This window comes from Pristiophorus japonicus, unplaced genomic scaffold (assembly GCF_044704955.1).
Source record: "Pristiophorus japonicus isolate sPriJap1 unplaced genomic scaffold, sPriJap1.hap1 HAP1_SCAFFOLD_360, whole genome shotgun sequence".
Lineage (NCBI taxonomy): Eukaryota > Metazoa > Chordata > Chondrichthyes > Pristiophoridae > Pristiophorus > Pristiophorus japonicus.
Genome location: NW_027253435.1, coordinates 76,945 through 91,574, shown reverse-complemented (window position 1 = coordinate 91,574; position 14,630 = coordinate 76,945). Strand labels below are relative to the sequence as shown.

The 14,630-nt window shown below is 42.1% G+C and overlaps 1 protein-coding gene across 1 annotated transcript in view; it reads left to right on the top strand.

Moving 5' to 3' along the window:
* LOC139250262 (serine/threonine-protein kinase MRCK alpha-like) overlaps positions 1-14,630 on the top strand; it is a gene marked incomplete at its 3' end in the record, with an annotated part of 472,269 nt that overhangs the window by 423,086 nt on the left and 34,553 nt on the right. Inside the window, exons 21-22 of the mRNA XM_070872760.1 lie at positions 3,641-3,732; positions 4,654-4,730. Of these exons, the coding sequence (XP_070728861.1) occupies positions 3,641-3,732; positions 4,654-4,730 (169 nt within the window). The remainder of the gene's footprint in view (positions 1-3,640; positions 3,733-4,653; positions 4,731-14,630) is intronic.

Sequence of the window (14,630 nt, the reverse complement as noted above, 5' to 3'; positions counted from 1 at the left end):
TCCAGAACCAGGGGTCACAGTCTCAGAATAAGGGGTCGGCCATTTAGGACTGAGAAGAGGAGAAATCTCTTCATTCAGAGGGTTGTGAATCTTTGGCGTTCTCCAGCCCCGCGGCCTATGTTATGTATATCAGCCACTGTAATCTTGCACATGCTGCCTCATGCGTTCTCCTGTATTTTAAGTAAAATATTTAACCAGCTCTGTCAACAACATTAACTTGCATTTATATAGCACCGGCAGTGAAACGTGTCAAGGCACTTCACAAGTGCGTTATCAAACAAAATTTGACACCAAGCCACATAAGGAGATATTGGGAATTCCAGAGCTTAAGGCATGGCTGCAATGGTGGAGTGATTCAAATTAGGGATGCGCAAGAGGTCAGAATTGGAGGAGTGCAGAGATCTCGGACGATTGTAAGGCTGGAGGAGTGTTTACATTCTGAGATATTTTCCACCCTGAAGGAAACAGCCTTTTACAGTGTGTGACCGGTCCTGCTGTAGTTTTAAGTTATGAGCAGACAGCAATGCTGGAACCAAATGCAGCTAACCGCCATAAAAATATGACCGCTTTCCACAAGTCCACAAACTAAATAAACCATTGTTGGGGCTGAGTAAAAGCCAGTTAAAATAACCCTTTGTTTAGAATCATTTCAAATCATTAAAAAAAAATGATTTCCACTGATAGATTTCCGGATTCTTCTGTGGTTGATCGGGAAAGAAACAATTTTGTTCTTTGAAAAGCCTGAACATTCACATACCAGATGGTGTATGTGTGTGACATGTGCAGTGACATCACCAACATATGCATCCTGGGACCCTACTTTCACTGCCAAGTTCTGGAGGTGAAACTCACTTGCATAAGTTCACTTGTTGATGTTACTGATCATACTGCTTAAAGCCTGTTTAACCAGCTTCTCTCTCACTGCTCACGCTGGGGTTTAAGCAGCTGAGAACGGCCATAAAGTGTGCCCATGAAAGAAGGAAAGTAAGACTTGCATTTATATACGCCTTTCACAGACTTCAGGACGACCCAACACGCTTCACAGCCAATTAACATTTGAAGTATAGGAATATGGGGTCACCATTAGTCAGTGTGACCATTAAAATATTAACCAGCCATGAGGTGTATGGAATGACAGGGATCTAACTAAAGATCCCAGTTATTCCATACACCTCATGGCTGGTTAATGTTTAATCATTAAGTTAACCATTCTTTAAAGAAGATTTAAAGAATGATCTCTTGTCTTGGCATATCATAGAAACATAGAAACATAGAAAATAGGTGCAGGAGCAGGCCATTCAGCCCTTCTAGCCTGCACCGCCATTCAATGAGTTCATGGCTGAACATGAAACTTCAGTACCCCCTTCCTGCTTTCTCGCCATAACCCTTGATCCCCCGAGTAGTAAGGACTTCATCTAACTCCCTTTTGAATGTATTTAGTGAATTGGCCTCAACTACTTTCTGTGGTAGAGAATTCCACAGGTTCACCACTCTCTGGGTGAAGAAGTTTCTCCTCATCTAAATGGCTTACCCCTTATCCTCAGATTGTGACCCCTAGTTCTGGACTTCCCCAACATTGGGAACATTCTTCCTGCATCTAACCTGTCGAAACCCGTCAGAATTTTAAACGTTTCCATGAGGTCCCCTCTCATTCTTCTGAACTCCAGTGAATACAAGCCCAGTTGATCCAGTCTTTCTTGATAGGTCAGTCCCACCATCCCGGGAATCAGTCTGGTGAATCTTCGCTGCACTCCTCAATAGCAAGAATGTCCTTCCTCAAGTTAGGAGACCAAAACTGTACACAATATTCCTGGTGTGGCCTCACCAAGGACCTGTACAACTGTAGCAACACCTCCCTGCCCCTGTACTCAAATCCCCTCGCTATGAAGGCCAACATGCCATTTGCTTTCTTAATCACCTGCTGTACCTGCATGCCAACCTTCAATGACTGATGTACCATGACACCCAGGTCTCGTTGCACCTTCCCTTTTCCTAATCTGTCACCATTCAGATAATAGTCTGTCTCTCTGTTTTTACCACCAAAGTGGATAACCTCACATTTATCCACATTATACTTCATCTGCCATGCATTTGCCCACTCACCTAACCTATCCAAGTCACTCTGCAGCCTCATAGCATCCTCCTCGCAGCTCACACTGCTACCCAACTTAGTGTCATCCGCAAATTTGGAGATACTACATTTAATCCCCTCGTCTAAATCATTAATGTACAATGTAAATATCGTGATGTTATGCAATACTGATTTTTTTTTTTTTTTACAGATTTTTCTCTGAAATTACTGTTTTCTGCCGGCTTTGATGCCAAACTAAAACTGAAATTTTTTTTTAAAAGCACCTGAATTGGCAATAAATCTGATTTTATAGGTTCTTGCTTATTCCCACAAAGCAACCCGAATGCAGCACTATGGGATCATGGGTGCTCAGAATGTGTTTTTTTAATGAGTTATTTTAGATTTTCTTTGCATGAAACCTCTGTATATCGCTTACTATCCAAGAGGGCGAGGAGGCAGCCCACTGCCAGGCATCGGCCAGTGTCCCTGTGTAACTGAATGATGGACTGGACCCAAGAGCAGCCCACATGTCCACCCATGCATTGGCTCCTCTCCTTTAAGGTAGTACCTGAGTGTGCTCAGAGCTTCCCACAAATGGCACAGCCGAGATCGGTAGTTGATCATGTGGGCACCTGCACAAACCAGTGCCCTCCCGTTCTAGCACAGTGTGCGAGCACTCTTCAAACTTTAGTATCGCCCTCTTGGAAGGAATTATCAGCTGAAGACTCATTGCTATTTCTCCCAGGTCTACAGGAAGACAGAGAGAGACATGCATAGTTAATCCTACATTCATACAGTCCTGGAACAAAAACCATTCATTGTTCTGAGACAGGCAGAAGGTTGCACGTCATCAAAGTTGATTATAATTCTTCAGGTTTCTCTTGAATATAATTTCCTGTACTTTACAAGTAGCCAGAGCTGGTAATCACATGACTGTAATGAACAAGGGGATCTGCCTTTCATTGTTTTTATATATAAGTGCACAACCTTAATCATTGTAAGAATATCAAATCTGCAGAGAAAAGGCCATTCAACCCTTCAAACTTGTTTCTTCCAATAGACACAATTGGAACTGCACTATCAGAATTGTGGTTTCTAAATCCACAATTATCTAAATTAGAAACCATAGTGGTACCAGTACTGAGCCCTGATGCACCCTACTCAGTACTCACCCACCACCCCCGCTCCCCACACAAATGGGATAGACAGTTAACCCACCTAATTTTAAGGTATGGTAAAAAGAACATAAATGGTGAGTTCATGAAGAGCATATATTAAGCCAGTTATCATAAGGATAAATGTTTAATGTAATCTACCAGGTAAGAAAAAGAGGCAAGAATGTTGGGTTCGGTCAAGAAACAGTTTGATGTGAAGTTGGGGGAATTGGGCACTGGAGGTACAAGTCTCCTTGGGTTGAATGGCCTTTTGCTGTCTCTGACTCTCTCAATGTTCATACCAATGCCTGGGTATGGCTTGGATAGGCACTCTCCATTTGGCTGGTTACGTGGTCCCTCTTCTCAAAGGTTTCTGATCCTTAAAAATACACTTTTTCTTCGCTTTTTGTTCCAGCAAATTGCAAGACGGTGACAAGCGAAACCTGGAGCTGCTTACTGAAATCGAAAAACTCAAGAAGGAAATGGAGGAAATAAAAGCAGATAAGGGTATGGGCGCACAGGGCAATTGGCCACAGACCTAACCTGTACTTCAGTTTTGTTTTTGTCCTTCTTCTTGAAGATACCAGAGACCAGCAATCCTTTTGTATTTCTAAAATTATATAAATTAACCAATGGTGCCAAGCGAGTAAGCTAGATTCTGGGATACTTTAAAACTCGTCTATTGTGTAATAAAAATTGGTGATGGTTGAGAGTCACGCATTATGTTGGTAACTGGAATTGGTGCTGGTTGAAGTAATTTTGTGGATTCTAAAAAAAAACACAAAAATATAATTGAGTCGTAGATTCAGCGAATTTCCATGTTACTGGTTGATGTGCAAGTAGAACATTTATTATTTTTGTTTGGCAACAGGCTGCCTCAGAATACTTGGCACTAGCCAAGCTTAGTTCCTTAGCTTATTCCTAATGAAGATTGAATGTACCCTCTTAAATTAGCACCTTTTATCATTTGGTTTCCCTGATGTGCAGTAAAGATGACACATTTAGGGAGCTGGAGTCTGTTATACACTTTGTAATATTGTCTTTTAATCCACATGTTTCTCCCTTAGCTGTGTGGTTACTAATTCTATGTAATATGACATGGGTGTGTCAGGTTGTATATGTTTTATGACAATGTTTTGATAAAAATATAATTCATGAAAATGTGTAACCAATCAAGTGTCCAGATTCTATCCATTGCTGAAATGTTAAAATTTGGTTTTAAGCTAAATTAGTATTTTAAATACTTTTTTTCTTGTGGAAGGATGATAAATTGCAGTTGCTGAAATGTAAGTGTAAAGCCATTCCTTTTTTAAAAAACTTGCTGTGGTGTTCGCTCCTGTGGCCGTCTTGTGCAGGTGGAATGGTCCTACAGAAAAAGCACAGGCTAAATATTTCTTGAAGTTTAAAAAAAACTTGCTGTTTTTCTAGGTGTAAAGCACCAAGACTCACAGAATTCTTTCTTGGCATTTTTGAATACACCTGCCTCTCCTCTGGATCAATTCGAAGTGAGTAAATCAAATTGTACCGACATTTATCTGCAATTTTGTTCCCCGCCCCCTGAAGCGTGATCTGTTTTCAGGTGTTTTAACCTGTTTCTAGTTTAATTGTTCTTGCTGTGTTCCTGGATAAGTGAGTGACATTACTAATGAATTAGCTCTGAAATAGTTTCTCATTGTTTTTTATTTAATTTCTTCCTTCCCCCTCTGTGATGCTACTATTTCACTATTGGAATAGGATTCTCTGTCTTCTTCCTCTTCATCTTCATTGGTAGACTTTTGGAATGATGTAAGTTCAGAAGCTTTCAACCGATGAGTCGTACCCATCAATGGGGGCCAGCACATTGGTTCGGAACAACAAAAAATCCCATCTGGAAAATACAGTCAATTCACAGAAATCCGTAAATGTTCATCCACGCACCCATACTTCCCACTTCAAAATGAGTCTTCAGTATGGAAACACCAACATGCATAGGGCCGTAGCTCATCTCCCAGCTAGGAGCACTAGATTCGGGGTTGGTAAGGAGACTTCTGATAGTTTCAGAGAGAACGATTGTCAACATTTGCCCTGCTCAAATCACGAGAACCGTGTTTTTGACAATTGTAGGAGGTCCTAAGAATTAGGAGCCAGGAGGAGGCCATACGGCCCCTCGAGCCAGCTCTGCCATTCAATAAGATCAACTCCACTTTCCCACCCATCTAATATCCCTTGACGCTCTTGCAATTGAGGGAGTGCAGCGAAGGTTCACCAGACTGATTCCCGGGATGGAGAGACTGGATCGACTGGGCCTTTATACACTGGAGTTTAGAAGGATGAGAGGGGATCTCATAGAAACTTACAAGATTCTGACGGGACTGGACAGGTTAGATGCAGGAAGAATGCTCCCGATGATGGGGAAGTCCAGAACCAGGGGACACAGTCTTAGGATAAGGGGTAGGCCATTTAGGACTGAGATGAGGAGAAACTTCTTCACTCAGAGAGTTGTTAACCTGTGGAATTCCCTACCGCAGAGAGTTGTTGATGCCAGTTCATTGGATATATTCAAGAGGGAGTTAGACATGGCCCTTACAGCTAAAGGGATCAAGGGGTATGGAGAGAAAGCAGGAAAGGGGTACTGAGGGAATGATCAGCCATGATCTTATTGAATGGTGGTGCAGACTTGAAGGGCTGAATGGCCTACTCCTGCACCTATTTTCTATGTTTCTATGATTCCCTTAGTGCTCAAAAATCTATCTGTCTATCTATTTCAGTCATGAATATATCAATGACTGAGCATCCACAGCCCTCTGGGATAGAGAATTCCAAAGATTCGCTACCCTGATTGAAGAAATTTCTCCTCATCTCCGTCCTAAATAGCCGACCCCTTATCCTGAGACTATGATCTCTAGTTCTAGACTCTCCAGCCAGGGGAAACATCCTCCCTGCATCTACCCTGTCAAGCCCTCCAAGAATTTTATACATTTCAATGAGATCACCTCTCAGTCTTCTAAACTCCAGAGAATATAGGCCCAGTCTTCTCCATCTCTCATTTAAGCCAAAGGATGGGTATTGTAGTGCAGTGGTTATGGTACTGGACTAGTAACATGGAGGCCCTGAACTTCCCCATAACCAGTTATGAAATTTAATTCAATAAATCTGGTAATTGTGAGCTGGCACCGGGAGAAAATGCTTATGAATGTCCCCGGACTGTTGTAAAAACCCAACTGGTTCAAGGAAGGGAACCCGCTGTCCTTACCCAGTCTGCTCTGCATGTGACTCCAGCCCCACATCTAATGATCGCGTCTGAATGCCCCCTGAAGTAACCTAGCAAGCTACGCGGCTGTAAAAATAGTTGCTGCTGTAAGCTATGTTCCCCGTAATTTTTTTGGGGGGCCGCGTGGCTCCTTTAATGGGCTGCACGTCCCATTCAAAAGTCCACGAATGCGTGTTTTTTTCAATTTAAAAGCCAGCTCACCGGCTGTGTGGGACCCCTGGAGCGCTGCACGGCCACATGACCGCATTGTTTAAAGGGAACATTGCCTATAAGGTGTCCCAGTACCTTCTCAAAGCAACTAGAGATGGCCAATAAATCCAGCCTCGTCCCAAGAACAAATTTACAAAATCAGGGCTGGCAGTCTATGAGAGCAGATAATCATCAGAAACAAATATTACAAACAGTACAACCTGGAAATGGTTCTTTTCCCCATGGAGTACAAGTTCAAGATTACCATTTGCAATGATATATTTACTGGAGCTACACAAGTAACCCAACAGTCTATCTATAACATTCTTGGGTCTGGCTGTACTTCAGGCATGACAATCCAAAATGTTGCCCTTGGTTTTGTATCTGTAGCAATCACTGACTTGGAAAGAAGAAGACTGATCCTGAGCCAAAAATTTACAAGCAGCTAAAAAGTAGCCTTCCACACTTTGCAAGCAGCCACAATGAGCTGGATCTGACAAGGAATAATAGTGCATTGGGCCTAAAGAGACACGCCAGGTTAGCAACACATCATCCCAGACATACTTCAAACCACAGTCTATCCTGAGCAAACGCCACAGAAGAATCTTTAGGCAAATAGAATGTCTCAAACAATGCAACCCTAGATACAAATTTAAACCCCAAGTGAAATTGACTGTATTTTATTTTTAGGTCCTTGTGATGTGACCCATCCTGTGGTGTTTTAGCTGTGTCTCTTGTAGTAGTGTTTCGATGCGTTTTAATAAAACTCTGTGTTGAAGGAATAACTAAACTTTTTTTTAATGTGCTGATGACACTATTAATGAGCAGTTGTGCAGATGTATATATGTTTTCTTTGGATAACACTCTGTCCTTCATAAATGCTTGTCTCATAAAAGCGTGATGGACTGTCCTTGATTTCCTGAAGATAAGATTTTGCCAGAGATAACATCAGTGGTTAATTTTTGACACACTGCTGCACAACTATAAAGTGCACTGTGAACTTCCAAAGGCAACACGTCCGGGTTACTTGGATAAATGAAAAGCAATGATCGAGGCATGAATAAAGTTAGCTTTTTAAACTGTAAGAGGGAGAGTCAGGTCAGTGACTTGAAACAGCTAACAATCTGTACCATGGACTCTCAGCGCCTCACCCACTAGCATCACTTCTCATGCCATTGGGCCCCCAGCGCCACTTCATCTTGTTGGCATAACAAAAACAGGGACTGTTGGAGACGAGAATGCAGTTGCTTTTAGGGTTTCCTTTTTGGGATAGATGTAAATTCCAGCAACCGTTCCTCTCTCTGCTCTGTTGTGGTGCTTCTCGATGGAGATTTGATGATGATGCTGGTCAGACACACACCTATGCAATCACAGTATAATCATTTTGCCGCAGGTGTGCATACCCTCTAATCCTACAGCAAGTCACTGGCCTAAAGTTGTAAAAAATAATTTTTAATAGAATTGAAGGTTGAAGAGCATCCTTGGTAGATGCATTCAGGTGCTCTCCGGTCTCGGCTGCAAATTATCTCTTATTAAGTCATTAAAGAGTATTTTTAAATTCTGGGAACGGTCTTTTGGGTCCAACAAGCCCATTCTTTCTTCACGGACCAGTTCCAACCATCTCCCTTCTCAATATTCTTGAAAATATCCTTCTCTCATCAGAAACGCATTTAGTTGCCTTCTGTACCCATTTGTCTTCAATGACCTTCCTAATAAGTTATTCCACAGCTCTGTGTGCATATTCAGGGCAAGTATACAGTGCATTGGAATACCTGTGCCACAGATGTATAGACCCTGCGTTCATGGCTGCCACGTGTGTTACCAGTCCAGATTGTTCTACGGGCAGATTGGGGCAAGACACCCTGGGCCAATTTAACACAGTGATTACAGAGTGATGTAGACATGCTCTCTGGTTTGGCCAGGGATGATGCATGGCACTGGGAGATCTAGAAAGGGGAGGAGTGAATGCTTAATTAAACAAATAATGTATCCATAATCTCTGTCCCATGTCTAACACAGTCTTGTGTCTAATTCGGGGCTGTTTTATTGAATGTTTTGCTACAGCCTTACGACTCGGTTGTTCCCAGCCTGTGGCTAAGGTAGTGATCCATTGGCATCATACGAAGTGAGCTGAGCCTGATGCCTATCTGAAAGCAACTGCTCATAGCACCAAGATATTTTTCTATCACAATGGGTGGTCCCAACTGGCAGGGAGGAGGGCATGGTGTGGAGAGAAATTGTCAAATATTTCTTACTGCACTTTCTGGGCAGTGGCTGCAGCCTGGTGTGAGACCAGGAATCAAAAGTAAATAATTTAAATGTATCCTTTTAGCAGAGTATCTGATTAAATATAGCTTGGCTCCATAATTATTACTTTCCTAAATGAGTTCAGCGACTGTTTAAAAAATTCCAGTTTTAACATTGGCTATTAAATAGCAGAATGGATCAGTTTCTGAACTGCCGTGAGACCCAGATGTCAGAAAGTGTCGTATCAATCAGATGAAATTACTGCAGTGCTCTGCCAATGGACTGACTTCACCCTACAATATTCCAAGAGTTCCCAAATTAATCTCCTTAATAAAAGGGACCACTGGTTTAAAACTACAAATGATTCAAAGATTTGGAGGAGTGTATATTCTGTCCCTCTGCAGCTGCAGACTAAAGCATCTTTTAGGAGCTGAGTTTCTGTTTATTTGGAAAATGACAATAGAAGTGTAATACATTAAAGTAAAATTAGTATTGATAGTATTAATAGTATTGAGTGATTGGCCTGCAGTTATTAGCCTGTTTTTGACTTGTAGTTATTATGGAATGTTTGAGTGACTGGCCTGCGGTTGTTATAGGATGTTGAATTCGCCTGTGGTTATTATGGGTTGTTTAAGTGACTGGCCTCTGGGCTGTTTGACTGGTTTATAGAATCATCGACTGACACAGCACAGAAGGAGGCCGTTTGGACCATCGTGCGTGCACCGCCTCTTTAGTAGAGCTATCCAATTAGTCCCACTTCCCTGCTCTTTCCTCAGATTCCCTGCACATTTCCCCCTTCAAGTATTTATCCAATTCCCTTTTGAAAGTTACTGAACCTGCTGCCACCACCCTTTCAATGAAGTGCATTTCAGATCGCAACAACGGCTGCATAAAAAAACTTCCTCTTGCCACCTCTGGTTCTTTTCCCAATTATCTTAATTCTGTGTCCTCTGGTTATCGACTCTCCTGCCAGCAGAAACCATTTCTCCTTATGTACTCTATCAAAACCCTTCATTATTTTGAACATCTCTATTAAATCTCCCCATAACCTTCTCTGCTTTAAGGAGAACAATCCCACCTTCTCCAATCTATCCAGGTAACTGAAGTTCCTCATTCCTGGTGCTATTCTAGTAACTCTCCTCTGCACCTTCTCTAAGGCCTTGACATCTTTTCTAAAGTGTGGTGCCCAGAATATTCCAGCTGGGGCTTAACCAGTGTTTTATAAAGGTTTAACATAACTGCCTTGCTTTTGTACTCTGTACCTCTATTTGTGAACCCCAGGATCCTGTCTGCCTTTTTAACAGCCTTCTCAACTTGCCACTCCACATTCTTCCTACCAAAATGATTCACTTCACACTTCACTGCCTTTAAATTTCATCTGCCATGTGTCTGCCCATTTCACCAGTCTGTCTCTGTCCTCCTGAAGTCTGTTACTATTGTCCTCACTGTTTACTGTATTTCTGTTATGGGAAGTTTGAGAGCCAATCCTGTGGTTATTATTGGAAGTTTGACTATCCTGTGGTTATGATTGAATGTTTGACTGGCCTGTGGTTATGATTGGATGTTTGATTGGCCTGTGGTTACGATTGGATGTTTGATTGGCCTGTGGTTATGATTGGATGTTTGATTGGCCTGTGGTTATGATTGGATGTTTGATTGGCCTGTGGTTATGATTGGATGTTTGATTGGCCTGTGGTTATGATTGGAGGTTTGACTGGCCTGAGGTTATGATGGAGGTTTGACTGGCCTGTGGTTATGATTGAATGTTTAACTGGCCTGTGGTTATTATTGGATGTTTGACTGGCCTGCGGTGGTTATTGGATGTTTGACTGGCATGTGGTTATTATTGGATGTTTGATTGGCCTGAGGTTATAATTGGATGTTTGAGTGCTGTGCAGCTTTTAAACCACTCGTTGTCCCATGGTTACAGACTGATGCCTGTTTATGACTGCTCCCAAATCCCACCAGTGCAGGTTGAGAATTTAATTTCAGTTTTGAAAAAAAAATATTGGAACAGAAAGTTAGTGACCATAAAGCTGTTGGATTGTTGTAAAAACCCAAATGGTTCACATGTCCTTTAGGGAAGGAATCCTGTCGTCCTTGACCGATCTGCCCTATATGTGACTCCAGTCCCACACCAATGGGCTTGACTCCCTCTGAAGGAGCCGAGCAAGCCACTCAGTTACCACCACCTACTCACGGTAACTAAGGATAGGCAATAAATGCCATCCTTGCCAGTGACGCCTACATTCTGAGAATGAATTTAAAGCAAATGTCCTCAGTAATGAATAGTGATACAGATGATCCATTGTATTAGACAGCTTGACTTGGACTGCAAGTAGTGCTTATCTTGGGCACCTTTTTGTTTCTTTTTGGAAAAGCTTTTCTTCCACCGTGCCTTGAGTGCTATTGATGGCTTTACAAGTTTAGGATGGGAAAAGTGAGATAAGGCAGGGACAAAATAATAGATCTTAATGCGTATTTTTTCCTCTTTATTAGTAGTTAACTTGTGTTTCCTTTCTCTGTTGAAGCGTTCTCGTGCCTGTGTTCCAGCTAGCAAAGGCAGACGTGTAAGATGCTGTCTTAGTTCGTTTTCCTGCGTGTGTATTTATATACGTATATGTGTGCGCTGCTATGAGCCCTAATGCTTGTTTTTGTCAATGCTCCTTGTCCACTGTCTTTTCTCTGCCTGAATTCTCTTCTCGTTCTCTCGCTCTCTCTATCCGCAGTATGCATGTTGCGTCTGTTTATTTTTCATTGCTTGCGCTGTGCTACTCCAGTCAGGAAGCCATAGTGGTCCCAGCGTTAAACTCTCACAATTTCGTTAACCTCGAGTGAAAAGATGACCCCTTTTTATTCCATTTTTACAAAACCAATACTTTAAAGTTATTTAGCGATGAATCTTGGTGTAGTTTTTGGTTTCATCGCTAAGTAAACGTGATTCGAACTAGTTTTGTTTCAAAGGTGCAACACATTAGGACTATCACAGTGCCCGTACTGGGATTGTGATGGTAGCATGTGTTCGTGCCTCACCCATCCTACTAGTAATGTGGGAACATTGATCTCACTCAATTTTCATTTTCATGCATACAGTTTAGAGTAAAAACAGAAATTGCTGGAAGTATATGGCAGGTCAGGTAGCATCTGAAAGGAGCAAAGACCGGTCAACATCCGGGTGGAAGTGTGGACCTATCTTCAAACCTGCAAAGTATAGAATTGTTTTTTTAAATTAAAATGGCTTTTTAGGTTTGATTTTTAAAAAGGAAATGGAATTTAAAAACACACAGAACTCAGTCAAGTGCTGCAGTGATCAGTTGCAGGCATACTGTCATCAGGCAACGCATGGCATTATGGCCAAACAAGTACCACACAAGTACTTACTGGCAACAAAAAGAATGGAACACAGATACGCCTGTGACTGTCTTGAGTTGAAAACTGCGAACCATTGCATTAGACACAAGCTTAGAACAATGGACTTGATTTCTGGTATAGAAGCCTTTGTCTTTTTCGATGGCACGTGTTACCAGATGAGAACCGAACCGTAGCCAGGCCCTGAAGCCTGCTGGCCCAAACTTGATTCTCGCTTTTCGAAGCTGTGCTGGTCATTTTTATTACAGATACAGCCCTTGTAAGGGATATATACGCACTGGAGAAAGTGCACAAAAAGATTTACAAGGATGATACCAGAATTGAGAGGTTATACCTATCCGGAAGACTGAACAAGCTGCGGCTCTTTTCTCAAGAAAAGATAAGGCTGAAGGGGGAACCTGATAGAGGTCTTTAAAATGATGAAGGAGTTTGATAGCATAGGCATAGAGAAGATGTTTTCACTTGTGGGGGAGTCCAAAACTAGGGGCCATAAATCTAAGTTAATCGTTAATAAATCCAATAGAGAATTCAGGAGAAACTTCTTTATCCAGAGAGTGGATAGAATGTGGAACTCGCTACCACAAGGAGTGGTTGAGGCGAATAGTATAGTTGCGTTTAAGTGAAAGCTAATTAAGTACATGAGGGCGAAAGGTAATGTTGATAGGCTTAGATGAATAAAGGTGGAAGGAGGCTTGTGTGGAGCATAAGCACCAGCATAGACCAGTTGGGCCGAATGGCCTGTTTCTAATCTGTAAATTCTATGTAACCCGATCTCTGATGTAAATCCTTTTCCTAAGTACAGATTTCTCGAGTCCCGCTCCCTTTTTGGAGTTGGTTGTCTTGGACTAATGGTTTTCACACTTTTCCATATGACGGGGACCCCTTCTCAAAACAATAATACACTGGTCATACAATATATCAGAGCACAGTGACGTGGCCCCTCAGGATAGTGGAGGGCCAGCGGCCCAGGATAGCGGAGGGCCAGTGATGCTGGGCATCAGAAGGAAAGCGGTCCGCCCCTCAATGACATAATCTATTGCTGGAAATTTACAAGCTCCCATCAAATTGTTCAACTCACTGTACAGCAATTAGACTCCAGTTGACCCGAGTCCAGGACAGATTTGACTTTAGGCCTTAAACAGACTGAAATGCAGCTATATTTCAGCAGCAGTATATTGCATTATTCATTACCCGCTATAAAGCTCATGTCATTATAAAACATTGCATCATTCAACTTACCATGAGCCTTGCTAACCTTAACATTTTTGCCTATTTTTGGGGACAGCAGGTGGTTCACAATTTGTTTTCTGCGCATTGAAGCGTTTCTCTCTTGCTGTTTTACTCCTGTTATCAACTATGGCTTCTATTTCCGAAATGTTGGTCGTGCTTTTGACAATGTTGCGGTGGTCTTTGGGTTGCTATTTAAAGATTGGGGGTTGGTTTGGTAAAGCTGAAGTTGAACATGTGCATGTGGCACTTAGAATGGGTGGGTGATGGTGGGGCGGGACGGGCTGCACAGTATCGGCCTCTGCCCTCAAGATAAAAGCTGCATTATTCCTTTGGACATCTACTCGCCCATTTCTGCTTTAACCTCAAAGAAATCCAGCCAGTGGTAGCTGAATAATTTAATTAGGAACATAAATTTCTGTAATAATTATTCCCTTTTTTTTAATTAAAAAAAGGAACGATTAAGATCCTGATGGAAATTCAAAGTAGAGCAATGTGTGAGAATGTCGGGTTTATAGACTGGGTGCTGCCATTCCCAGTCTCTCGCTGTCTAAGCTCACACATGAAGAATAACTACTTGGGCGTGATACCCGAGGGCCATTGGTGCCTTTGGAACCATACCCCAGCAACACTCTACCTTCAGAAGAGAAGGTGAGATTGCTGCTGTGTGAGGGTTTTAATAAAACAAATATAAGGGCATCTTGGTGCCTCTTCAGATTAGTGGTTCCCTCTTGGGTTACAGCAGAGGCAAGTTATGCACGGTGATCTGCAAAACACATGCTCCATCACTTCAGAAATCTCTCAGTTTATAGTTTACAGTCTATTCTTGTTAATTCAAAGTCATTTTTGTTTGAAAAAAAATCCAATATTTCCTGCAGAACAGCTGGTGTTCTTTGCTCAGTCACAGAGCATCCTGACTTGGAAATATATCACCGTTCTTTCATTGTCGCTGGGTAAAAATCCTGGAACGCTCTACCCAACAGTACAGTGGGAGTACCTTCACCACACAGACAGCAGTGGTTCAAGAGGAAAGCTTACCACTAGCTTCTCAAGGGCAGTAGGAGTGGCTATGAATTAGTGGCCTTGCCAGCGATGCCCACATACCGAGAATGAATGGAAAAAA